Below are 27,164 nucleotides of genomic sequence, written 5' to 3' on the forward strand. Positions count from 1 at the left end.
CACACACACACACACACACACATATCTAAGTGTTCATGTATATACATATACTCTAATGAGTGTATACACCACACATACACATAACACAACATACATACAATACAACATACATATAACAGAATAAAGGAACAATGTAAAAAATGGAGGAAAGGAGGAAGAAAGGACAGACAGCAGGTGGCTCTGGAAATTTTCAGTGCTCAGGTGACCATCCTGCCTCTTGGCCATGCCTCACAGTTTTTAGTTATTCTCACACCACAATGCCTCTCCCCCCTGAATATACCACTTATCTAAAAAAACAAGTTTACACTACTATTTTACCTTCCTTGGACTGCAGTCTCCATATATATTGGTTAAAAAGACATCAGTCAAGGTGGTATCAGGGAGAGATTAGTGGGTCATTTGGGAATGAGAGATTTGTGGAATATCAAAAAGTTCATTTTTTCCATCACTCACAGAATCCTATCACAACAGTTTCTTTTACTGATAATGGCATTAGATCTGGGATTTGTGCAGCATGAAGACAACCAATGACTAAGGCACACATTCTTGGCTATTGAAACTTGTGTTATCTGCAAAAATACAGGCTGACCATTTAGAATCCCGGAGAAGTCAATAAGGTTTATCCAAGAACAGTGCAGAGGGACACATATGGTGTCTTATGCCATCAACGGAGTAGCCAGGGTGGCACACACAAGACCCAGAGAAAGGCTTGGGAGGGCTGGGAATTATCATACAAGGCTCCCTCTATTGGTTAAGAGTCTTACTGTGCCTGGAGAATTGAACTTAATAATTTAGACAAGTGGAGATGTTAAGTGACAAGTTTTTCCAAAACAGATTTGGAGAGAAGCATAGAGCAAAGACTACTATGGCATGAAAGTGGGGTTGGCATGAAAGGTGTTTGGGAAGAAAACTGGTTGCAGAGTAAGCTAACCTGGAACAGGGGTGCTCTGTAGTCAGAGGTGGGATCCACAGAACTTTTTATATCCTTTTTTATATCACAGAACTTTTACTTTCTTATATCCCAAGGATCTTTCTATGAGACCCTGAGTAGACACCAAACCAGAATTACTGAGCTACCTTGCATGTTCTGTTGCTATATGGTTGTGTGGTGACTACCACTAAGTTTCTGGTTGACAGGTAAGAGACCCCAGGCTAAGAGAACCCAGGCGGACTAACAAGAGACAGGTGCAGCTGTGACATACAGATGATCCAAAGACCAGTCAGCTAAGATGACCATCCCAGTCCTATGGGATACCTAGTCTCTATACATGTGTCTGCTCCCAGAGAGGCACACTGAGGCCGCTTGGCACGCCAGTATCTTCTGTGGAGGGAAATGGCAGCCCCTCTTCCCTGTCCTGCAGATGTTGCTGCTGGAGAACACGAGACATATAACCAGATGGTACAGACTTTCACGGACTTAACAGATTGAATGTATTTCTTGTCACACTTAAACAATCTGAGGAGGATTCACTTCCACCCAAAGTTCTCTCATCTCTTCTTCCTAAAGGATCCCATGGGAAAGCTGTGGGAAAACAAGACATGTCACTTGTAGACATGGTATGGCAGCATTTGCACATCCAAGTATGCTTACGCTGCTTCTTTGGAGTTCTCTGTGACAGTCCCTGGAGCCACTAGATGCTAAGAATTCCTGTTCTTCTGGTACATTGCAGCTGTTGCCTCAGTGTTAGGTACTCCAAACTAGCAACGCCATTTGATTTCAAGTCCCTGGGTTCTATTAGGGTGATGAAGCTGTTCTGAGCAGCACATAGAGACAGGACAGAATGAGAGAGCTTTATGGGCACAGGAGAATGTAAGAGGTCAAAAGGTAAATGGAATGGTGGTCACTTAGGTATTTATTCTGCTGTACCTGGCCCAGGTATGGATAGGCAGTGCCCCCTAGTATTCCAAAGTGGAACTGTGGCAGGAGTGATGTGCACGGAGACTCCAGAGTTGGGTGGCATAGGTGGGGTGGAGATCAGTGGGAGAATCTTGAGAGAGGAACTGCTTCATGTAAGATCATCTAAGATCAAGGCTCATTCTTCAGTATTCTCAGAGAGACACATGGTGAGTACTAAGCAGATGCATGGAAGATTTTATTTTATCTCAATAAATGTGTATGCAATGGCCAAGCCATGCCAAGCACTGCCATGAGAGCACAACTTTTAATCACATGAAAGTGGTCCCACTTTTAGGGACCTAATAAGCCTTTTAATTTTCCCAAGGGAACAGTTAACTAGGTAGAACAGTTCTGAATAGAGATTCTTGGCAGAATCCAGAAAGGCACTCTTCAAGTGCCTGGTGGACCATAGGGCCTGGGTGCTAGAAGAATGTATGTATGCACGACATACAGCTCTGACCCATGATATTAGCTTGACCATAAGTCCTGCTCTGACCAGAGAAATGTGGTTTCAAGGAACATGTGTCATATTAGGAACGAAATCTTAAGTGATAGTTCATAGTTCACCATGAACCTTTTCTACCTTTCCTGGGATGAACGATATTCTAGATAAAGGCTACCCCATTAGCTGGGGTCTTGTCCAATCCAAGAAGGATACATGGTAGGAATGATAAACCTTGGGTATTTTAAGCCAATGAGATTATGAGATCATTTGTTACTGTAGCATAACCTGCCTGGCCATACTTCCAAATGATTCATAGAAGTAAATGACGTAGGCAACTATGGTTTCCATTTTTTTCCATCTATATGCTTGAGATCTGAAGGCCTTGAAAATGGAAAATTGGATTTCTAGGTAAAATAAGCTGGGCTTTGGTTGACAGACTCCTGGGGTGAAGCCATGGACACCTACTTAGTTTCTGAACACCTTGGGAAATGCCACTATAGACAAAAACCTTCTCTAAAAGGATGGCAGTGGTATGGTAGTTGTGTAAGTGGCCTCCAACAAATCAGCATATTCAGAGAGAGACTCACTGCACGAGCCACCATGGTGAGAGAGTGTGCTCAACAGATGTCATATCAGATTAGTAAATGAATCTGATCCCAAAGCTATTGACGTGAAGCTCTATGGAGTAAAGCTTTGAGAAGACTAAGGGCTCCTACTGTCACCCAGGGAACACTACCCATGATGACATCCCTAATTTGTAGGACTCTGAGGGCATCAGAGCCTCTGGTAGTAATTCTTTGGACAAGCTCTGCTAAGCTGAAAAGCTCCCATAGAAAAACTCATACTTCCTAAATGTTTCATTGCCACTCCTTTTTAAACATATGTCTATCTTCCTAGGAAACCAAATTATTAGGTGATTTTATGTTATGGATGCTTCTATATCATTTTAAGAGTTACACAGCACTTACGCAAACAAAAACATTTGTTGAAGTCATTAATGTATGAATGAATTCCCCAGCTCAGCAGTATAAAAATTTGGAGAAGAACATAGGGTTGGGTTATCCACTCAGCTCTGGCTTGGAAAGCACTTGATTTTAGAAGCATGCTCACACACCGGTGGCCTTTCCTTCAGCAGGACCTGTCCTGGGAACTCTTAACTTACAAACAAAACAGCTGCCCTTGGCATTGTGTTCAGGAAGTAGTGGCCAGCTGCCAGAAACCGTATGATCCCCCCGGAACAGCCTGGCCTCTGTGTTGTACAAAGGGCATAGGCAGCACAAAGTACTTTTCTATTCCGTATAATATGTAGTGACATAGGGTCAAGGAAGGGAACCTTTTCTTGGGCTGTCGTTAATGTCAAATTTGATTTGGCTGAGAGGTCTCCCTGAGGGTTTCCTCTTGCATTTTGTCCTCAATACACTGCTGTGGCTTTTCACATCTGGAAAGCCTGGTCCTGAGACAAGATTGTTCCCTGAACTCCTGAAGTTGGAAAAGGTAATGGGCAGCCGGCCATCTCCTCTGAGAAGCCAGGCTTCATGTGGAGTCTGGAAGATGGATCAGCTTACCCTGTATCTGGTATACAGTCTGGAGGAGACACAGGTCCAGAGGACTCCACTATATTGTCTCAAGGCATAAAGGAAACATCTCCATGCTTAAATCTCAGGAAGTAAAATGTCTGCCAAGCAGTGTCTGTCTCTTGTGCTGCCACGTCTGCTCGGGTGACTTCTGACACCATCCAGCATCAGCTACTGCCCACTTTCCCCTTAAATGGGACACACTCCCTTTCATGCTTTGGAAGCCAGTCGGGTTGGGTCCCTGTCCGGCCACACGAACGCAGAGGATGCAGCAGAGCTCCAGCTCCCATAGAAGCAACATGAGACTTGATCCAACTGATCAAAGGGACAGATGGCCCAGTGACCAAGGGAAGGGGCTTGGGAGAGGAAAGCAAAGGCTTGGGAATGAGAAGCAAGGAAAGGAACAAAAGGACCAGCATGAGGTGAGCCATGGTTAAGGCAGATCCCCAGGAGAACTGAGAGGAGGCTGGAAGGTGATGTCGCCCAGGGGCCTGCCAGTGATGTCCCATAAATGTACCCTTGCTCCTGGGTTTCTGGTTGTGGGTGTGCCCTGTTCATCAAGTTAGACACTGGCGCTGATACTTTAGGGTTCCTTCTCTCTTCCTTCCAACAGCTTACCACTCATTAAATCTTGCTGATTTTGCCTCTTAACTGTCCTAAATTCATCCCAACAGCCACTCCCCTGGTTCAGAACTCATTATCTGTTGCTTAGACTATGGTAATAACATCCTAATTGCTCTCCCTGTTTCCCTTTAAAGTTAATAAAGATTTGTAGGATGAAAAAAAAAATGCGTGCATGCCAAGTTTAAAGTGTCACAGCAGCTCTCTGGTTGGGAGATACAGCAAGAAGCCTGCCTACCGTCTACTGAAAACATAGATAAATGTCTGTCAACAGGAGCCAGGATGCCTACAAGAGTCAGACAGCACCACACAGCCTATGTACGACCCAGACCCTACCTTTTCCTTAGATGCCAGGGGGCCTGACTTCTGATGTCCTCCCCTTTGCTTCTGCTCTGTTTATCAGTACTCTACTCCATAAATACGGCTTCTGACATGAGACCTGACTCATCTGTCCACCTTGGCTACTGGGCAGGGATCCCATAAGAGTAGTGGGCAGTGCTACTGGGTGGGTGGCTAGAGAGAAGCAGGCTTGTCTCATTCACAGGGCAGCTTCCAGAAGCAGATGATGCACACCTGGGGAAGCTGTCTTCCCCAGCTGAGTTAGCCCACGAGGCTGGCAGTCCAGATGGAGTGAGCTGTTAGTATGCCACATGCAATTTGGCTTTGCTGTTTCTTCTCTTAAAACACACTTTGCGCCTTCTCTATCTCCCATCTCTCTCCAGCAACATTGAAAATCAAGTCACAGCATGTGCCCTTGGGCCCTCTGATCTTTAGCAAGCAGATTCATCATTTCCTTCTAACCCAGAGTTCGGGGAAATGACTATATAAGCCATGGAGGCCATGTGAGGTTGAGTTTGCTGACACTCCAAGTATAGGGAGAATGGAAAGGGATATTTATTCCAAGTAAGATGTCACCTTAGATGACTTCTGTGAACCAAGTAGAGGAAAGGACAGGAATTGAGCAGTCTATGAGCATTGTAAATCCCTATATATCCTCTTTTGAAATAGTTGTTCATAACACCGTTTCCCCCCAGTCTACTGACTTGTTCCAGAAGAGCAGGCATCCCCACAGATCTTCCCCGAAAGCCTGATGATATGATGAACAGAATATGCTGATTAATAGGAGTTTATTTTGGTTCTGAAATTTTCACTTGGTTCCTCAGGTGAGAAAAATGAAAAAAAAATCCCAAAGATAATATAGGAGGTCTTCATGAAGTACCACAGCTAAACTCTGTACTGAGGGCCCTCACTTTCCTCTAGAAAAGGCGTAGTTACAGTCCCATGTAGCCCACTGTGGGAAGAAGTCTTTTCCTAAGCTCCCACAGTGAAGCTGGAGAGCTGCATGTGAGTCCCTGGATATTCTTGTAGAGAACAAATGAGAAGTACTGCACGTTTGAGGGAGATGAAGAGGTCGCCAACACAGTAGTAGTCAGCTGCTGGAGCATGTGGGCCGGTCCCACCACACAGGGTACTTAGCCTCTCCTTCACAGGTCACTGGGGAGATACACGCCAGCTCTAGGAGCCTGGTTGGCTTTGATAAATTGTCAACCTATGAGCCTACCTTTCAGATAGACCTGTTTTCAAAGCCAATCTCGGATATTTCCTGTCTGTGCAAACTTCAACGATGGTCACACTTTGAGTCTCCAAGTTTCCATCTGCAAAGCGGTGTGGATATATATTCTTTCCCATATACACGTGAGCACTAGATGGAACATCCCATGTGGGGTGTCACAGGATGCACACAGTGGGTATTCAATAAAGGCCTCTTCCAAGCCATCCTCTCTGGTATCCTTTAATCAGCTCCACTTCCTACTAGTAATTCCTGGCCTTTCTCCTTTCTTGCAGCCCACTCTCACTCTCCATTAATAATTCCTTCCCCTTTCACCTCCACATATGAATATCTTCATTTGCCCACCTCCATCCTCTCTGAAGCTGCTCCGCTATGGACAGCTGGGCTCAGCTCCACTGTACCCTGAGCAGTTGTTTAGCTGCAGGCCCTTGCTTTACTGCTCTGCTGTTCCCATAGTAAAATTCTTAACCATTTCATTTGCACCGGGCCTTGGAAATTGTGTAGCTGCTTGGTGGAGGTGGGTCAAACCCTTTTGCAGGTTGTCTATCACCATTTTTCATAATGGACCCGGGAAAGCAGCTCTCTATACCTGAACATGCCGGAAAGACCTTGAGTGTCACTTGGCTCTGTGCTGGAAACTTTTAACTGATATTTGCCATTCAGTCCCTGTCTTACCAGTGAAGAATGCTCTGTCACACACTACTTGCCTAAAGCCACACGAGTCTGGCAAACCGACTCTGAACCAGTTGTATCTGAGGCCAAAAAGCTGAGTTTTCTCACCCTTCAGCCCCAAGCAAATATCCATTCAGGAGGACTGTGGCAGGTGGGGAAGGCTGGCCTTTTTGCTATAATTAGATAAACTTCATTTGCATGTAGCACTTGAAAGCTATTAATTGAACGGAGTCTCAAAGGAAAAGCTTACCACATAATTTCTGAAGGGATTTCTCAGAGTAGGTCTCTCGGTCACAGCCCTTGCCGATGTAATTAGTCTGCAGCTCCGCAGTGACCTGGAGGGAGGACACAGCTCCATCGCATGTCTCCAGGTGGATGCTGGGGAACAAGGGCATACTCCCCGAGCCAGGCTGGTACTCAATCCTTTTGGTCCAATCTGAATAAACAAGAAGATAAAATCATTCAGAGTCAGCCCTGCTAGACCACTTGTTTTGAAAAGCTGAGTTCCTTCCAATAAATCATTTATTTCAACGGATAGATTAGTGAAACAGTTTGAGGATAATGGGGATTTTACATCTGCAGGATTAAAGCTCCCACCTCACCTTAAGAAAATACCAGGTGAACCAGAAGGCTGGGCATTGAGCCACAGAAGATTATACAGAACACAAATACATATGCACCTTGGTCATCTACCTGATTCTCACTTTACTATTGTGGGCGAAATGGAGTGAGCCATAGCACCCGAAAACATCAGTGAGACACCGGAAAAAGGAGAAAGAAAAACATTATCATATCTCATACAAGTTCTACAATAACTAAATCACTTGACCTTGAAAGATGCCTGGAACACTTGGAGTCTCTGTGACACTGTGAAATGGTGGGAACTGAGGCTGGGATGGCAAGTGGGACCAACGGTGTGCCCGGCTGATGCCAATGCTCTCCTTTCCCTTTTATGTGCACTACCGGAGACATTTTGGAGAGTTGTGACTTTCCCCATCCCCTGACCCCAATTTATCTTGTATGATGATTTTGGGGAATGCATGTGTCTTTATTCAAAACAAAAGGAAGCATAGTCCTCCCTCCACAGTACATGTGAGGTTTCAGAGGAGAACGCAGGGATTCTCAAACATTCAAAACTGCCACTCAAGAAAGGCTGATCATTCTGTCACTGCTTTTCAGTGGAAAAATAATTGCGAGGTGATAAAGCATTGAAGAGAAGCAAAAAGCACAATCAAAATGGCAACACTGAAGAACAGAGCAATCAACGGGAACAAACGCTGGGTTTGCGCTGGAATTGATTGATACATAATAGCAGCAATCGAACTTCAGGGCCACTCACTTAAGACAAAGCAAGCTCCCAAAGACTGATAATTCATGGTCCCTGAAAACAGGCACAATTCCACACTGTAAAGATACATCTGAGAGGCTGTACAACCATTCCTAAGCACACTTAAAAAGCAGAAGGGTGAGTGGAGTCAGTGAAAGAAGTAAACTGTGGGTGCTATGAGCTGACAAATCCCAAGAGTTTGTCATATAGAAATGTCATATAGAAATATCCAACTAGAAATGGAGATCTAGGAAATGCCTGACCTCACCTGTGAGAGCATTAGGAATTCCTATATTTGTGGGACTTTATGTCAGTGTGCAGTCAAGAGGTACATGAGTCTCTAGTGGGACACTGGCATCGGTCAAAGAGATACATGGAGAAAGTTAGCCTAAGGGACCAGTCAGATGGCTGCCTTTACTGAGCAGCTATTTTGTTTGGTATTTCTATGTGCCACACCCTGCCTTGAGCACCATGGATGCAGGAGAGAGAGAGAGAAAGAGAGAGAGAGAGAGAGAGAGAGAGAGAGAGAGAGGTGATGAGCAAGGTTTGTGCTGACCAATCAGAAGGAGGATGGCAAGGCACATCTAGATTGACAGTTCTTCTTTGAACTCAAGGTCAAGAACTGGTGTGCTCTGCTTGGCGTAGTAGCAGCTGAGATCTTGGTTTGGCTGTAAGGTCACAAGCAGGCTCTAAGAACATCCAAGCTGCAGGCACCTCATCAGTATAGCCAGGACATTAATATGGGCCTTACGGAGCTGGGATAAGGGTCAAGTGTGTCAATGGATTCCTGCATAAAATGGGGTTCTGATCGAGGTTTTCTGGTGAGGGAGGGCCAATCCCTGCTTGTAATAAATCCCACCCATGCTCTAGATAACTGCACAATATGGGCCTAGCTCAGAGCTTCCATGTTCATTGGTGGCATTTGTCAGGGGTTATTAAAAGCATGCCAGGAGCAGAAGTTGTATATCATGGTTGTGAGGTTTGATCCCAGGGAGTGGGCAATGGGAAGATGTTCTGGTAAGTACAACTAAATCCACAGAGAAAAATATACCCAATTACAGTCTCCAGGAGCTGAGACTAAACCATTTTATCTCATCCATGAAGCCCCTCATGGCCCAATTTCCCCAGTTCAATCCTAAGAATAAACCATAGAACAAAGGAAAGGAAGGCTTTTTGTCAGAACGTTGTCTGAGAGCCACAGTATTCTAAGAAGCGACCCACAACTAGAGAGGAACGTGTCCCAGGTACAAAATGTTTCATGTCGCTGTGCTTGATCATGCTATTTCTTCTACCTGGCATCTCCTCCCCTCTTGCCATATCTCTCATGCATCCTTCTGTGGTTTCTTGTCTAGGTAGAGGCCTATGCCATGTCTCCGTGGTGCTCGACACGTCAGTGTGCAGCATTAGGTCCCAAGTTTCAGAGATGACTGAATCTCCATCAGGTAGTAGGTGCCTGGTCCAGAGTAGGTTCTTATTAGCTAGCAGAGAAAAGTGCTCTGAGTCCCCTAACTTAGCACATTGAAACTATCTACCTGTGGCTAGTTTCCCTCAATAGCTATGAAGCCCTTAAATGCAGGGAGTTTGAATCTTCCACACCTAGCGCTTAGCTTCTACACTATGGTCCTAGTGTCGGAAATATTTAGCAGGAGGATCTGGAACAGGCTGGAGACCTCACTGCAGCAATGGGAGCCCATCCTGAGTTCCAGACAGAATCCAGAGTCTGTCTATAACTTCCTGTTGCTGTCCTATTGGCCCTATCTTCAGCTCCTCTGAACCACCCCTCCCCACTTCTCTATTCTTGGCAAGGCATTTGGCCCATAGCTGACAATGGAAGAATCTGTTTCCTTCTGAACAAGATACGGAATCAGGGAGATGGCCTGCTTTCTTCCCTCCCTCCCGGGATCCTTTTAGTAAGCTGCAAATGGTTTTGTGAAGGGGAATTTGGTGTGAGCCCAGTGGGCCCTCAAGTATAAGAATCCTCCATTACATTGGACTCTGGTCACAGAATGGATCCCATGTTCCCTGTGGGCTTTGCTGCCATCTTTCCCATCTATATATCTGCTTGGTTATTTCTGATGAGAAATAGCACAGAAAAAAAGAGCAAATAGAGCAGAAACTAAATTGTGACATAAAAAGCCAATCTAGCAGCTCTGTCCCCTGGCCACCCATTTGCTTGGGAGGGCTGGACTCTCTCTGGCCATCATGGAAGTCAGGTACAAAAGAGCTTTAAATGCAGCAAACTGCCGGTCGCTCTGGCGACCTCCCACAGCTTGTTTTTGAGGGTTACGAGGAGCAGGCAACATTGCCACTATCCAGTAAAAGAAATCGATGACGCTTTCAGAGCATAACATCCTTGAGAGACTAGAAAGCTTACACAAACATCTCTAAAGTCTTACAAAAGGAGGCTGAGGAGGGCGAGAGAGAGAGCCAAAGGAAGTCATCACATCCAGCCTACACCACGTGACATATCTATTCCTCTTCATTTTCTGAAGGGTGAGAGAGTGTAGTGTTTAAAAGGACAGCCCCTCAGTCCAGCCCTCTTAGCATCAACCCCAGCCCTGCCACCTGCTTGGAGATCATCTGCCCTCCCAAGAGTCCAGTTTCTATGAATTTGTAACAGCTATTCAGAATTGTGGGAGAGGGAATTAAAAACAGGGCTATGTCACCATCAAACACAGGGACATGTTCAAAAGATAGTTAGCTGTTAAGTTATCACTTCTTAAACAATGTGTCAGGAAGAGACGATTGGTCAGTTTATCCATCAAGCACTTTTACAACTGCCTTTTTATTTAATCCTCACTGGGACCCAGGGTAGGGATGTTACTGCCCTAATTGCACAAATGAGGAAGCGACAGCTGAAAATTGGTGTGACTTGCCCAGGGCCACACAACTCTTTTGCAAAAGTTCCCCACTGGGCCTGAGAATTCACCAGAACTGGGGACAACAGCCATTTTTTTTAAACAGATTCATTTTTAAAGACTTACTTGCACTGGTTTCTTAAAGGGATAACTCCATTATTGACAAAGAATGGAGGGGTGTGGTTGGCTTCATCCTTACCTTGAGGCTGTTAGTAAATTCACAGCCTCTGGAACAATGACAAGCAAGAGATACATGTGATGGTAGGTAGCAAAGGTGACAGAGCCCCATTCTTGGGCTTTGTGCACATCCATCTGTCAAAAACAAATCTGTGAAAATGGCAGTCATTCTCACATCCCCAGGCTCAGTGGGGAGATTTTGCAAGAGAATTATATGAACCTGGGGAAGTCACACCAATTTTCAGCCATGGCTTCCTGAGACCTGGGGGACCATTTCTATCAAGAAGAGTGGAGAGATTTGGGTTTGAATCTCAACTGCTCCAAACACAGATGTGTGACCTTAGCAGAGTCACTGTCATCTCCTCTGAAATGGTTCCATCTGCTCCCGAGCTGAACAGGAGCCTCCCAAGAGACAACACAACCTAAAGGCCCAGCCCAAGGACCTTCCCATAATGTCACTGTAAAAACATCTCACTTCTGCGCTCCAAGCCTCCCAAACTGTCCTGCTTATGAAAAACAAACAAACAAAAAAAAAACAAACAAACACTCCAAAACAAAACAGAAAACCTCGTCAGTATATAAAAGGCCTAAGAAATTCTGTTGCTGCCCTGTACACTGAGCTATTGTGTGGTATACTTAATTAGCTAATGTAATAATAATAATAATAATAATAATAATAATAATAATATACACTTAGTAAACTAGATAAATTACTTAAGTTATGATTTAAGACAAGGGAGTATAAATAAATATGTTATTGATTGACATAATATCTTTATGAATTATGAATGAAATGTGATGATTGATTGATATATACTTTAGGCATTAAGAAGTGATAAAGTCAAGATGATTAAAAAAAATCCAGCACTTAAAAAAAAAGGTCTAGATGCTGGTTTATAAACTGACTCATTTTTTTTTCTAAAGTGAACAGAAAGACACTGCCTGCCTGCTGTTTTAACAACAAGGCCTAAATTACCCTGCCAGTTTCCTTAGGAAACTAAGGATGCCAAGAGTGCAATGGCATTGAGATTTAAACTCCTTGTTGTGGATTAAGGATTTGGAAACATTATAATTTTATTAAAATTTCTGCTAATTTTAGGGATTCCCACGTTTTCTTATTGGGAGACTAGAAACCACCCAGAAGCTTCACATTAAATGCCTAGAGTTGAGAAGAAGCAAGTCAGAGGTTTCCAGAAAAGCACAGGCTTTGTAGACTTTATACCAAGAAATTCAAGTCATTTCATTGTCCCACTCTGGCTTCTGGGAATGTCACAGGAGGATGGAAGGGACAGACGTGGGCTTGGCCTGGACAATTTCCTTTCTTTCCCTAATTGTGCATGCCTGCGTATCTCCAGCTCATTGCAGCCTCAGCTCTCAGGAGCTGAAGGAACATCAGGTCTCCTAGGAAGTTGCTGGATTCCCATAAGCTGGGTTGCTGGATGCTGGGATACTGGGTTGGGCGGTGGGAGGATAAGAAAGTAGTTCAGTGAACAGGTTTCAACAGGATTCATTCAGTGCTTTCTCTAAGATATGGTAACTTGGATTTGGGTGCCAAAGGTCTAGCCCTGCTACCAAGAGAAGCTACCATGGTACATTGGCTAAGCAGTGGCCACCTTGCGCAATCAAACTGGGACAGTGGGTAAGGAAGGCGTAGGCTGCAGAGGTCAAGTGGAAGTCAAAGGGTGGACTATGTAAGAGATTTAGATTTAATTTCAGGGCCAAAGAAGAGCCATGCATATGTGTTTAGAGAGGACATGAAATGCCCAGAGTGGGTTTAAATACTCACTCGAGAGTTAGGCTGAGCCCTAGTATTCACTTTCAGAAGAGTAGAGAACTCCTGGCTAACTCAAGATCAATCACTATATGCTCTGCTAGGGGCATACAAAGGGGTAGGGACCCCCATCCAGCAAATTCAGTCAGCTCTCCAAGTGTCTTCTCTGTATCTAGACAGACAGATGCTTGACTCTGGCTCTGCCACCTTGAGTTCTTGGATGTGAGGTCTCACTCACTGGGTTCCTCTGAATTTCATTTCTTTCACTGTACGAGGATCACTCAAACATTGCTTCTCTGGAAGTGCTTCAAAGCCCAGGGCCAGAGGCTGTTACTGTTACAATCATTCATGTGTGTGTTCCTTTCTTGTCGTCACTCCACATGATAGGAACTTACTAAGTTCCTACTATGTACCAGGCAGAACCTGGGGGATGGGAGGCAGAGACTTACCTCTTATTTTTAGGAAAGCCACAGTCACACACCAGCTGACAGGAATAGAGGGGTAATTTATAGCACTGAGGGCACCCCAGGGCTTTCTGGAGGGAGTGGCTAGGGTGTTTGTTTTAATACAGGTTTTAACCATTGTTGTTGCTATGTGTGTAAGGCCAACACATCAGGATACAGTTGCTGCCGGAGATGTTGTAGTTCTCACAGGCTTCTCAGAGAAGTGAGCAGAGCTGACACTCAAGAGGCAGAGGATGGCAGAATCCATGGACAAGATGCTTGCTCTACTGTGTCTTTCACAGAAAGGATTAGTAAGGATACTAGTAATGCAGGCTAGCCTTGGCCAGTTTGGGAATTTCAGAGGTCTCTAGGGCACCAGAGCTGTGCTTAGGGGTATGGTAGCCATGTCTGGGTGACTGGGGCAGTCATCCAGTGGGCAGTAGTGTGAGAGGCAGCTGTAGAAGGTTTACAGTGAGCTGTATGGATTGATTGGTTCACATCTTACAGGGTAAGTAAAGCTCTAAATATCAATGCTACCAAACTTGGAAAATATAAGATAGAGTTTGTACCCCACTGTGGAGTCAGCACAAAGTCACAGGGATAGAAGACAACTCCAACACGACTCCCCCAGAGCTGTGTAAGTTCAAGTGATGTGATGTAGGTAGAGAAGATGCGATGTTCACCCAATCTCAGCTTGAACACCCTAGCAGCCTGGCATGACTCAAAGAGTTTGGGCAAGGTAGAGGCTACTGGTGTTTGCTCTGAGCACAGGCTAGAAAGGAGTGTTGGCGGCAGATGGCCAGGACCATGAGAGAGTTCTTTGGTATATACAAAACAGTACCCCAAGGCCTGAGTGGAAAGAGTGAGCTCTCAGGATTCTGTCCCTTCATGGATCCTCAAGGTGAGCTCTCCTCTCAGCATCTGGGATCCACTTTGGGCAGGGCCAGGGGGTGGTAGATGGTATGGTACAGACTGAGCACCTATGTGCAGACACTGTCTCCCCTGCTACCAGCTGCTGCACCACTGGCAGGCTATGACACCTTCATACAAAATGGGGGATTGGGGTGGGAGTGGGGGTGAGGGTAGAAGTGGGGTGGGTTGGGGGAGTGTGGCTGTTATCTCATGAGGCTTTCATGTACTGAGATGATACCAGTTAGAAGCCTAGCAGAGCTCAGGAAATATGCGCTGTCTTTAGTAGGCTTCTGAATGCTGGCTTCTTCCCATGAGTGCCTGGGAATCTGAATGTAGGCTCTGCTATCCTTGCAACCAGCCCTCTAGAGAGGTGAGGAGCACTGTTCTCAGGCTGGGTCCTTCAAGCCCGATGAAGGGGAAGTGCTACTCTCTTCTCCTGGGGAGGGAGAGGAAGCTGGGCTGGACAGACAGTGTATGACTTCCTGGGACTCTGATGGCCAGAGGCTGACACAGCTGTTGTACTTGGTTGACCTGAGCCCTAAACTTCCAAAAGCATCCTTTGCCTCTCTGACTTGCTTTCCTTTCCCCACCTTGTCAGCCACAGTCCAGGTTCTTCCTCTGTTGGAGGGAGGGAGGGAGGAGTTGAAGTCACTGAAGAGTGGGTATGTGTGTGTGTGACAGGGCATGCAGTCTGAGTGACTTACTGCTTGGAAGAGGACTGGTTGATTGGTTAGCTGTCACTGTCTTAAATTCCCAATGATTTCAAAACACCAGAACCCACAAATGACATGACAGGTACTCTTTGCCAGTTTTCATTGGTCATGCTCTTTAACCTTTCTAAGCCTCAGTTTCTTTATCTGTAGAATGGGAGCACTAATGGTCCCAAAGGGAGGCACCATGGCATAGCTACCAGGACTAGGGCTTTGAAGCCAGCTCTGATGTGATCCCAGCTCTGTTTGTTTACTCTCAGGGGCAAGTCATTTCCTTCTCTCTATGTGAATTTACTCACGCAGATACCTAGTTCAGAGTCAATTATAGTGTTTATATGAGATAATAAATGCCAAGCACTTAGCCCTGCGCCTGATATGCATAGGCACATACATTCCAAGTGTCTGAGTGTTAAATTATTTGCCTTTCTCTTTTTCCAATTAAAAACAATTACGCACAGGAGCCATTTAAAAAGAAACACAACAGAAACTCTGTGAACTCAATTACAAGTGTAAGGTCTCCCCTCCCTTTTTTTTAACGACTGACCCCTCTGCCATTTGCTATATTTTATTTTAGCAACAGCATTTTTACTACCTTTTAATTCCTACTAAAAGAGATAATTAACTACAAGGAGCAGAGAAGGGGGGTGGCATGGATCTCTGGACCTAGATCTTTGGTTAAGCCTCAGACCACACTCTTGCTGGTCCCTTTCTCTGGGGTTCTGGCCATTCTACTACTCTCAGCTGCGAGGTGGCTCTGGAATGGAGATTTCTCAGGTCTGCCTTGGTGGAGAGTCTGCCCCTACTTTCATTTAGTCCTGACTCCTGAGAAATAGTTATTTACCTATTTGCTTATGTCCTAGACTCATTCTAGAGTCAGACCAGTATATCACACACTGAGGAAACATTCAATAATTACCCATAAGGTAAGTGGTATACACACATACACACACACACACACACACACACACACACACACACACACACACACACACACACAAACACACAAGTATTCTGCAATTCTTGCTGCCCAACCACTGTAATCTGTTACTATTCTTATGGTTCGTCATGCCTTGCCTATCTCTCATCCCCTAGCACCTGGTCAAGTGCTAAATGATAGGCTGCCAGGCCTTAAAGTAGGACGGATTCAAGACACCCCCCATGCTTTGTGTGTGGGATGGGGTGAGGTGGGTGCACGTATTGAAATTATTATAAACTACTTTAATGTTGGGAATATCCTCATATTCCTCACCATACTTAGTTTCCTTATTTATTGTCAATAAATGCCAGATGAAGTAACTCTGTCTTTCTGGGGAGCAGAGATTTCCTCTTGTCCCTGATCAACACTGTGACTCCTGGTTCCTCCATCTCACACCACAGACCTCGGAGTCACACTAGCAGCAGCTGCTCCCAGGCTCATCCCAGTAGCACCGGGAAGCTTCAGGCAGCTTCTTGCCCAACAGCCAGGCTTTTCTTAGACCCTCTTCCCTAGCTTATCGCTGTTAAACAGGAGAACTGTGTCTCCAGCACAGGACGGGCTGAGATGACTTGTCTGGCAGACTCCATGTCTACCTCACCCTGTGTAGTGTGGGGGGCAAAATGTTGTTCCAGAGCAGATTCTCACTTGTTCTATATCCCGACCTGACCCCTCAGCTTGCTTGCTACAGGTCTACCAAGTCCAGAGACAGAACGAAGGCACGGGTACCCAGCTGTACTTCCACATTTATTCCGTCTAATAACAGTTAAATTCTGGGTGTGCATCTTGGCTGCCCCTTTTACTTTTTAAAGAAACTTCTTTCTCTTTTGGTTTCATGACATGCTGGTCCATGGCTGACTGTGAGAATCCTCAGCCCGTTCCTGGAAATAACTCGAGAAGCTCTGCTTTAAATACTACCAATCAAAGCTAGTTCCTAAAACCTACTTCTAAGGCCTTTGGCTCCAGCTTTAAGAGCATCACAACATTTACGCTGTATATCCAGGGTGCTTTTACAGCCTACTAAACCTCTACCATGGTTTAGATGGCTCCCAAGGCCAACATGTCTTCACTCCAGTCTGACGGCCATCACACTTCTCACCTGAACCAATTACTGTGAGACTCTCTTGACTTCTTTGTGTTCCTCAGTCCTATATACTGGACACCATTATCCAACCACAACTCTTTCAACTTCTCTTCTGAGATGTTCCCGGTCCCAGACTTTGCTTTCTCTTCAGAATTCACACACCATACAAGGCTCATCATTGGTATTCTTGGATTTCTAGTTTTAGACTACAGGGGATGGTGGCTGGCTTTAAGATCACCGCCCCCCCCCCCCAAACACACACACACACACACACTTGTAATGACTTCCTTTCCCCACCTAAGAAGATTGCATAAATAGACTTGGAAAAACCCAAGCTTAGATAACATTGGACAAGAAATTCCCTCACATCTCTGAGCCTTGGCCACAGAGGATGAGCCAAGGATGAGCCACACCTTGTGACTGAGTACGTGCTAAGGGAGCTTCGTAGCCTAGATGCTGTCAGCGGAACGAGAGATCACATCAAGGGACCTCATAAGAAGTTGTCCTCTCTTTCTTTCGGGACTCAGGTTATAGTCTCCTAAGTACCACAGATGCAGGACAAGGTTCTTTTGATGTTCTAGAATATTCCTTACAGCTTCAGTGGGACTACACATCCCTGTTCCTGTTAAATTGAGGTTAAGAAACATGATTGTTTTTAACCAGTAAAACAACAGTGGAAAATTTTAACAGGCTATGAATGTCATGGCAAAACCCCAGAGCCTCAGTATTCCTGGGTAGAATGCAGGTGGAGAGAGCCATTCAGCTGCTGAGGAAGGCATTGTTGCTCCACGGTTGCTTTTAGATTTGGTCAAGATGGGTAATGGAAAAGGAAGGACTTCATGAGTTGGAGCCAGGAATACCACAGAACAATGCACAAAAGAACTACACCCCGAATTTAGTGTCAGAATTTTAGCCCTTCACAAGGCTTCCATTCCTCCAGTAGGGAACTTTACAGCCTTTATCCATAAGGTTGCATCAGTGCTATGTAAAACTGACGGACAGTTGTGGGCATCCTTCCTTCCCTTCCCTTCCCTGAATAAACCTTACAGGTTATCCTGCTCCTGGACTCTGGGCTATATATTGTGTCTGTGTACAGCAAATACCATGTTTTGGGTTTGTTTGTTTGTTTTTTTGGATCATAGTCTCTAAACGGAAGTTCTCCTCTCTAGACTTTATGGGCACCATGGCTTTGGGTGGTAATTTGAGAGACTTTTGAAGATTCTACGGAAGACATAGATGTATTTTATAGGCACAAAGAAGAAGCCACTTGTGATGAAGAGGGGTCTCTAGAGACTGTATTACTGCTTGTGGCTTTGGGTTTGGTTTGTGGTCTGAGCAGTGGAATGTGGGTGGATGTGACAGCAGATAGTTCTGTGTAGAAGCTCTGTGAGGCAATGTATGTTTCTATTCACTCTTGCTGGTTTCTGTAGCTGCCAAAAAAACCCATATGCACCAGATAGGCTATTGATCAGTGAAATTTCTAGAATAAGAAGAGAGAACAGAAAAGTCTCCTTGTGACCTGGAGTCTATACCACGTTTGAAAAATAAGGCTAAGCATCCTGGCCCCGAAGGGACTATTAGAATGGGTTGACAGTGGTGAGAATGCTGAGTGGAGGTTGTCAGTGGACTTTGGTGGAATGGGAAGGTTAAGATCCTAATCATAGTGGAGATGGATCCAGGACAAGTTGGCTAAAGATTCTCACTGCTCTGTTAAGGAGACAGTCTGGAAGTCTGAATGAGTAGAAATGAAGATGATGTTGTGGGATAGCTGTGAATACCTAGTACCAGAATGCTGTGGGCACCTTTTATTCTGTTGGGTGTGCTTGGTTTTCTTTTAGGCTGTCTTATGGCTGTTCTCCCATGGGCTGAGGAAAGAAGGCTGGAGCTACAGCCCTTATCTTTCCTGAGGTTGCCTCCCAAACTCCAAGGCTCAAAGGAAACAGATAAGGAGTCCCCTGGAAAGTTCTCTTGAGTTTTCTTCATGCCTTGCTGTGCTCTTGTCCCACATATTGATTTACAGTTAAGTATAAATACAAGTAAATACTGATTTGGAGTCAGGCTGGGTCATAGAGCATTTTCCATCCTTGGACTGCATTGTCTATCATGTTATTTTCTATTTATTCACTTATCTTTGCAGAGAGAATGCTGGCTTGGGTGGGGGGGGATGTCTGTGGATTTTGGTGGAGCTAGAAGGTCAAGGACATGACCCTAGTGGAGATGGATCCAGGTCAAGCTGGCTAAAGATTCTCACTGGTCTGTTAAGGAGTCAATCTGGGAGTCTGACTCTGTGCTGAGTGTATTCATGTGGGTGTGTGTGAATGCAGAGGTCAGGGGTCAACCTCAAGAATCATTCCTCAGGCACTAACCACTGTGTGTGTGTGTGTGTGTGTGTGTGTGTGTGTGAGAGAGAGAGAGAGAGAGAGAGAGAGAGAGAGAGAGAGAGAGAGAGAGGCACTGGAATTATAAATGAGTTCCACTATGTGACACTGCTTCATATGGGTTCTGGGGTTTGAACTTAGATCCTTACACTTGCATGGCAAGCAGTTGATCCATCTCCCCAATCCCTTATGATTGCCCATTTGTCTGCAATTGTTGACTACATCCAATCAAAAGTCCCAGAAGAGCATGGGCTGTGTCTATTTTGTGATCTTTCAAATCTCTAAGACCGGACCAATTTCTAGAACACAGTAGGTTCTCACTAAATGGTTCAGAAATGAATGGCAGGGATACCGCACATTAGAAAAGGTGCCAGCGCCTGCAAGAGTTCCCTGGCTTGCGTGCAGTAGTCAGTCTTTCCTCACTCTGTGCTCGCTGTAGTCTCCCTCGCTCATTCCAGTCCTTCCAAATCGAAAATGAGGCCATTCTGTTTGACTGGTTTTGTCTTTATTCAGCATGCTGTCTCTCTGGAGTCCACGCATCTATGCCCAGACCTTAGGCAGGTTCTTCAGTGGACGTCCTGGCTCAGGTACCCGAGCTACTGCATCCCAGTCCCAGCAGCCACTGGCCTTCCATGTGTTGCACAAGGGAAACCCTTCTATTCTGCACAGATCTGTCAGGCTGAGATGAGTGTTTCAGTTCTCCAAGAGTGTACTCTTGTGAATGTGCATACCACCTTGTTTCAGCCCATGACAGCTCTTTCCTTCCTTTCTCTCTGGTTCTACACCCTTTGGAGGGCAAGAACAGCGGCAGCCAACACAGAAGAGACCCATGTGCAGTTCAGAAACCAGGGCCTTGAGCTTCTGCCTTCGCCTCATCCTTTGTCTAATCCATTCACCTCCACCTTCATGGTTCTTGGACAGAACAGGCTCAATGCTGAAGAGATACAGGCAGATCAGAGCAGCAATCATGAAAGATACTTCTCCCAAAGGGGAGATCATTAACTCAGCCAGCCAGGGTACTTTCTTGTGGATTTATAGAAATGCTTCTCTCTCATGCCCAATAAGCATGAGCATTTCCAGGCAATTTTCTTATCTTGGGAAAAATGTATTATTTGTGTAAGATGGAGCATCTGTTCTTTGAGAGTATTTACTTTTATGTCTCAGAATAGCATTTACAATGGAAGAGTATGGTTTTTCGTGCGTGCATTTTCAGGCCTTTTGAAAAGGTGGCTTCCGTAGGTTTTGTCACATTCTAACCTTGTAAGTATTATTAGTTTACCAGTTGCACACGACTTCAAAAACTTAACTTTACATAAAAGGACTTTGACTCTAAGTGGCTCAAGAGCATGAAGCTTAACATTTCACTGGACAGCATTCTCAAGTTAGAATCGAATTCTCATATCTTAGAAAAACATGTCCCAAGCCCTGGTCTATAGAATAGACCAAGACTCCAGTGTGCACATGTCTGATGCTGGGGAAGGCAGCGTCTTCTCACGGCCAGGGGCAGTGCTGAGCCATCAAAAAGGTCAGGTAGGTGCTTGGGAACCTGTCTCAGACTTCAAAGCCTTAGACTTTGGGCAAGTCCATCCACCCCTGAGAAAGTAAGGATTGAAAGACTGGAAAGCAATATTCATGAATATTCATGAATGCTTTGAAAAGAAAACTAGAATCATGCCAGTACCTGACAACCACTAGCCTACAGGACTCGGCCAAGCACATTTGCATATTCCTCTGTTAAGGAGCATACGCATCTGGTGAGGTTTTATGATGTCGGAGATATGTGTGGCCATGAAGTAAGAAGGAACCTAAGGTGCACATGGCTGGATAAAAGGAGAAAGCATGATGGTGATGCTGTATTATTAAATTATGGGTATTTTAAAATTATTATTATTGTTATTATTATTACTACTTTACCTGTGTGAATGTGTTTATGATTGTGTAATTGTGTGTATATATGAGTGTATACAGTGTTTTTGTGTGTGTGTACATGTGTGTGTGTGTGTGTGTGTGTGTGTGTGTGTGTGTGTGAAAGTGGACTCAGGTGTGCTCATCCTTGTGGAGGTCAGAGGACAACCTCATGCCAGTCTTTGCTTTCACCTTGTCTGAGGTTTGTCTACTCTGTCCTCTAGGGTAGCTGGCATGCAAGCTCTCTGGAACTCTTCCACATCCACCTTGAATCTCCTGCAGGAGCAGTGGGACTACAGACTCAGCCCTACCACATCCCAGCGTATGTATGGGTTCTGGAGAGGCAGACCTCTGACCTCACTCTTGCACATCACATTCTTCACTTACTGAGCCATCTCCCCTGCCCAACTGTGGGAAAAGTTTGAGTTGGTTATGGCTCTACCTTTTTTTTTCTTTAATCTTTAAAAATGATTATAAACTCTGCAAGTAAAGATAGTAGCATTAAAAGTTATGGTGGCCCAAATGCCACTTCCCTTAAAGTTTCCCCCAGAATGCAGAGCATGTAACAGTCACCTGGGAAACATCCCTCTCCTAAGCTCAGGGGTGCCTGCCCGTCTTTGTCACAGACCCCACTGGCATATGTGACTGCCTCTGATGTTTCTCACACAGAACACTTTGGGATTTGATATTGTGGGTTTTATACTCAGTTTGGATAACTGAAGTATCCAAGCTGTAGTGGGGCTGAAGTCCAAAAGCCTTATAGGCTGATGAGGAACAATATAGTGTCAGCATTTGCTTCTGGCTTGTAGCCCTGAAGAAAGGCTGGTTTGCCCAAGAGGCTCATGGCAAGTGGGGAACACTGTTGCCATTAATAAAGCCTCCTAGCAGGGATTAAAAGGCTCAGGCTCCTCACAGTGCCAGACCTACCTATGAAAACCTGGTTACTATGACCCAGGGATTCAGAGTCTCGGGCCAGAGACAGACACTGGCATTGGGGCCACAGAGGGCATCAAATATCAAAGCCATCATGACATCTATCCTTTGGCAGAGGCCTTGGCTCTAAAGCAAGACAAATGAAGCTTGTTTTTGTTGTTGTTGTTGTTGTTGTTGTTGTTGTTGTTGTTGTTTTTGTTTCTTTTATTAGATATTTTCTTTATTTACATTTCAAATGTTATCCCTTTTCCTGATTTCCCCTCTGAAAACCCCCTATCCCCTCCCCCTGCTCACCAACCCACCCACTCCCACTTCCTGGTCCTGGTATTCCCCTGCACTGGGGCATAGAACCTTCACAGGACCAAGGGCCTCTCCTCCCATTGATGATTGACTAGGCCATCCTCTTGTTACATATGCAGCTGGAACCATGGGTCCCTCCATGTGTGTTGTTTGGTTGGTGGTTTAGTCCCTGGGAGCTCTGGGGGTCCTGGTTGGTTCATATTGTTGTTCCTCCTATGGGGCTGCAAACCCCTTCAGCCTGTTGGGTCCTTTCTCTAGCTCCTTCACTTGGGACTCTGCTCAGTCCAATGGTTGGCTGAGAGCATCCACCTCTGTATTTGTCAAGCACTGGTAAAGCCTCTCAGGAGACAGCTCTATCAGTCAGCAAGCACTTGTTGGCTTCCACAATAGTGTCTGGGTTTGGTGACTGTATATGGGATGGATCTAGGTGGCTTTTCCTTCAGTCTCTGCTCCATACTTTGTCTCTGTATCTTTTCCCATGGTTATTTTGTTCCCCCTTCTAGAAGGACCAAAGTATCCACACTTTGGTCTTCCTTCTTGAGTTTCATGTGGTCTGTGAATTGTATCTTGGGTATTCCGAACTTTCGGGCTAATATCCACTTATCAGTGAGTGCATACTGTCTTAGTTAGGGTTTCACTGCTATGAATAGACACCATGACCAAGGCAAGTCTTATAAAAAAACAACATTTACTTGGGGATGGCTTACAGGTTCAGAGATTCAGTCTATTATCATCAAGATGGGAGCATGGCAGTATCCAGGCAGGTATGGCACAGGCAGAGCTGAGAGTTCTATGTCTTCATCCAAAGGCTGCTAGTGGAAGACTGACTTCCAGGCAACTAGGGTGAGGACCTTATACCCACACCCACCGTGACACACCTACTCCAACCAGGTCACACCTATTCCAACAAGGCCACACCTCCAAATGGCGTCACTCCCTGACCCAAGAATATACAAACCATCACAAATACCATGTGTATTCTTTTGTGATTGGGTTACCTCACTCAGGATGTTATTTTTTAGTTCCATCCATTTGCCTAAAAATTTCATGAAGTCATTGTTTTAAACTATGCCTCATTCGAGGTAATTAGGTCATAGCGGCAACACCCTCCTAAGAGATTAAGTGTTTTATTAAGGGATTAGTTTAAGGCTAGAGGAAGAAAACCAGGGCTCACAGGACTCAGTGAGTTACCAGGAGAGTGGGTCATCACAAGGCAGTTCAGCTTCCATGTCTCTTTTGCCCACAGGTGCCTCTTATGGACTCCTATTTCCCTCTCATCTCCCTACTGTGTTGTGATGCAGCGCAAGGCCTTCTGCAGATGCCAACTTGACGCTGGCACCTTGCTCTGGTACTTCCCCTACTCTAGAACTGTGTGTGTAAAAATACAACTTTTTCCTTTGTGATTTATCCAGCCTCAGACATTTGTGTAGCTACACACTGTAGGGTAAGACAAGCAGTAAGAAAAGATCCTCCTTATGGAGGTCCCTTTGCCCTTAGGGAGGCAGGAGAACTTTGTTATCACATCTACTGTCTCACAGAATCTTTCTGAAAGGGTTCTACTCTTATTAACTGTCTACCTCAGAAGCCCCATTGAAAACTAATAGGCAACATCTTTTTACAAAATCTTCAACCACACTGTGGATGTCTGGCCCCTTCTGTCATAAAGCAAGACGCATTGTGGGTAGATGGGAACAGATTCCCATCTAGAAGGCACAGAAACTAATTGGCAAGCTCTCCTGTGGGTTGCCTACTTCCTACCACTTCCCATCACGGTGCCTTCCCCATCCCCTCAGGGCACCTAGCTAACTTCACTCACATTTAGAGCTCAATTCTAGTGCTGTCTCCTGTGAGAAGCCTTTCTAATGCTGATCACCTCCTCTGGACAGCTGAGCATGGGGACAAGTACCTTTGATTTCAACTATCACAGCCTGGATGCACTTGTTAGTACCCTGGATACTCTGTGTTGTCACAGTCTAATCACTTGCCTGCCTCCACCTCACCACTGCAGGTCATGGTGCCCAGGGTCTCATTATTGGCCAGACAGTAGGCAAGCTCTGGGGACATTTTCTTGAGCCTTGAGAACTTTCTAATTGATCCAGGACCACAGCTGATCCTCTGCATGGTAAGGTGGCATCAGAGCCCCAAAGGTCACATCACCACCCATCAATGCAAATCCAGGGTTTTTCTCCTTCTACCAAGAGCCCACATGGTAGATATTAGCACTTATTCTACCTACTTCAGATGAAGACAGCATAGGAAGAAGAAGGCTGGCCTGCCTGCTACTTGGGCCATGTTCATCAGAACAGTCTGGCTGATTTACAGACAACATGGCGTCAAAACTGGCTGGGCTATCTACAACTTGACAACAGAGAGCAAGGAGGGAGCAAAGGCCCTTTGCTGGGTCTCTTACACACGCCATCAGAGCATATGCTATCCATCTGAGGAAGGCACTGGCAAGAGGCTCATTTCATCCTGACACACTTAAGGCTGAGATGTCCAAGGTAGCACAGCCAGACCGAGAAGCTAGACCAAGAGGCTAGCCAGACTCCCCAGAAACATTAGTGGCTTCTGTTCACTCCAGGCATTGCTTTCCATTACTAGTAGTATTAGCTTAGTCGTTCTTGCATGCACAGTTCTTTGTGACAGCCTCCTGGTAAGGGCTGATATTAGCCTCATTTTGCAGATACCACACTTAAGGGTTGAGAGTGACTAACTGGCTAGTCCAGTGTTCTGGAGTCAAGGTGTGGTAGGCCCTGAACTCAAACTCAGGTTTTTCTGATGTAAGAGGCAGAACTCTATTCCTGCCAACTTCCTATGGAGTAACATCCCGTGGACTATAACTATATGAAAGAACTTATAAGCTATGTCAGTTGAAACCACAGTCTGCTGACTCTGTGGCTCAGCCAGTTTCACAAACCGATAAGGCAGGGCAGGGCACATGAATTCTAATGATGGATCTGATTCTGGTCATGGTTTCCCCTCTCAGCATCTCACATGTGTGTCCTTGTCTAAGCCTTTCCCCTTTGTGATTCCCAAGAGGTCATCCAAGGAGGCTGATAACTATCTGCACCTATAACCTTGAATCAAGGCAGATCCCAGTGGTAGGCTTGTAGGGATGAGTGACAACCGCCCCCCTCCCACCATCCTGGAGGCTATGGCATTTCCTCAAAGCTGCCTAGTGCAGTGATACCATGGGATGGCGCAGAGTATGCATTGTTCATTTGCACAGCTTGGCTGCAGTGCTCTAAAGATAATGGTGCCCTGCATTTTCTTTGGAAGCATCACAGATGACCATGCTGGGGAGTCTAAGTATCCAAGATGGCAGTGGTCTGGGTATCCTGAACCCCGTGGAAAATCTTAACCTCCGTGTCCTCATCTATAAAATGTGTAAGCATCTTTTAGGATGTGTTAAAGAGTACTGGGCCCTTAGGAGCCACTTGGCAAATGGTGATTACTCAGACAACAGTGGCGATTGTTATTGTCTTTAATACTGTGTGGATTGTGGCCATCCATCCCTCTCCCCAGAGCTGAGATTATCGGCCCATTTCTTCCAAACACAGGGGGCCAGGTGGAGCATGCTACTTTGATCCAGCAGGTCTTTAAGCACATTAGGATGCCACTGAGTAGGTAAACCAGCATCCCTTACAGAGCCATTTGTTGCACCTTAATGATCGGCTATGTCAGAGATGTCAAAACAGGTCGTTATTCATAGCTGAGTCTCCCATGAGGCCTGCAGCCAGAGCAAGCTGCTCGCCTGGCAGCTCTCAGCAAAGGCAATGCTCAGGGTCACCCTCTAGCAGCCAGCAATGCTCAGGCCTTTGCTAGTTATGTGGGACAAAATTGCTCATTGCGGTTTTAAAAATCAGAGCAAAAGAGCTACTGTTTGCTGAGCCTCCTACCTGGTTCTGTGCAAGGCCCTTCATAGGTGCCTTCTATTTAATCCTGGAGAGTTTACACTGAAGGAAGCCAAGGCCAGATGGGAGTAATCTTCCAGTTTAGAGTAGTGACATCTAAGCTGGGACTGTGTCTCCATCCCATCCCCCCACCCCCGGGACACTGCCTCCCTTGGTTCTAGTCTTTAGCACCATCATGTGGGGTATGCTGATCAATCCACACAGTCTTGGTGTGTTCTACAGGGTGTGTTCATCTGTACAGCATCCCTTATTTGCTCAATTTTAATCACAGCATTGTCTGCACAATGATTTAAATATTGCAAAGTATTTCCACACAACAATCTCTTTTGGTCCTAAAAATCTGATAAAAAAATAGTTTGGCCAAGAATTATGATTCAAAATTTATTGTTGAGGAGAGCAAATCTAGGGCAGAGAAATGGCTGAAACAATTCCCGTGGCCAGATGGGAGTGAAGCTAATCTTTGAGTCCAGACCACATTCCATGCCCAGCTCAGTAATCAATGGCTTGTGCTTGACCCCTGTGCCCCTCTACCTTCCAGGGCTCCAGGGCTTTTCCTTGTGGGGGTTAGGGTGCATTGTGTGGGAAAGAGAGGAACAGGAATGGTATTGGAGGAAGATTGTAGAAAGACTGAAGGTCAGACACAGATGGATAGAGAGAAGAATATGGGCCCAAAGAGGAGAGTGACAGGGCAGGGGGAAGC

At 45.4% G+C, this 27,164-nt stretch overlaps 1 protein-coding gene across 2 annotated transcripts in view; it reads right to left on the reverse strand.

Moving 5' to 3' along the window:
* Window positions 1–27,164, reverse strand: part of Clstn2 (calsyntenin 2) — a 588,979-nt gene that overhangs the window by 90,308 nt on the left and 471,507 nt on the right. For both annotated transcript variants that reach the window (XM_006511334.4, NM_022319.2), the window contains exon 6: window positions 7,030–7,215. In XM_006511334.4, coding sequence (XP_006511397.1) covers window positions 7,030–7,215 — 186 coding nt within the window. The remainder of the gene's footprint in view (window positions 1–7,029; window positions 7,216–27,164) is intronic.

Source organism: Mus musculus, chromosome 9 (assembly GCF_000001635.26).
Source record: "Mus musculus strain C57BL/6J chromosome 9, GRCm38.p6 C57BL/6J".
Classification (NCBI taxonomy): Eukaryota; Metazoa; Chordata; class Mammalia; order Rodentia; family Muridae; genus Mus; species Mus musculus.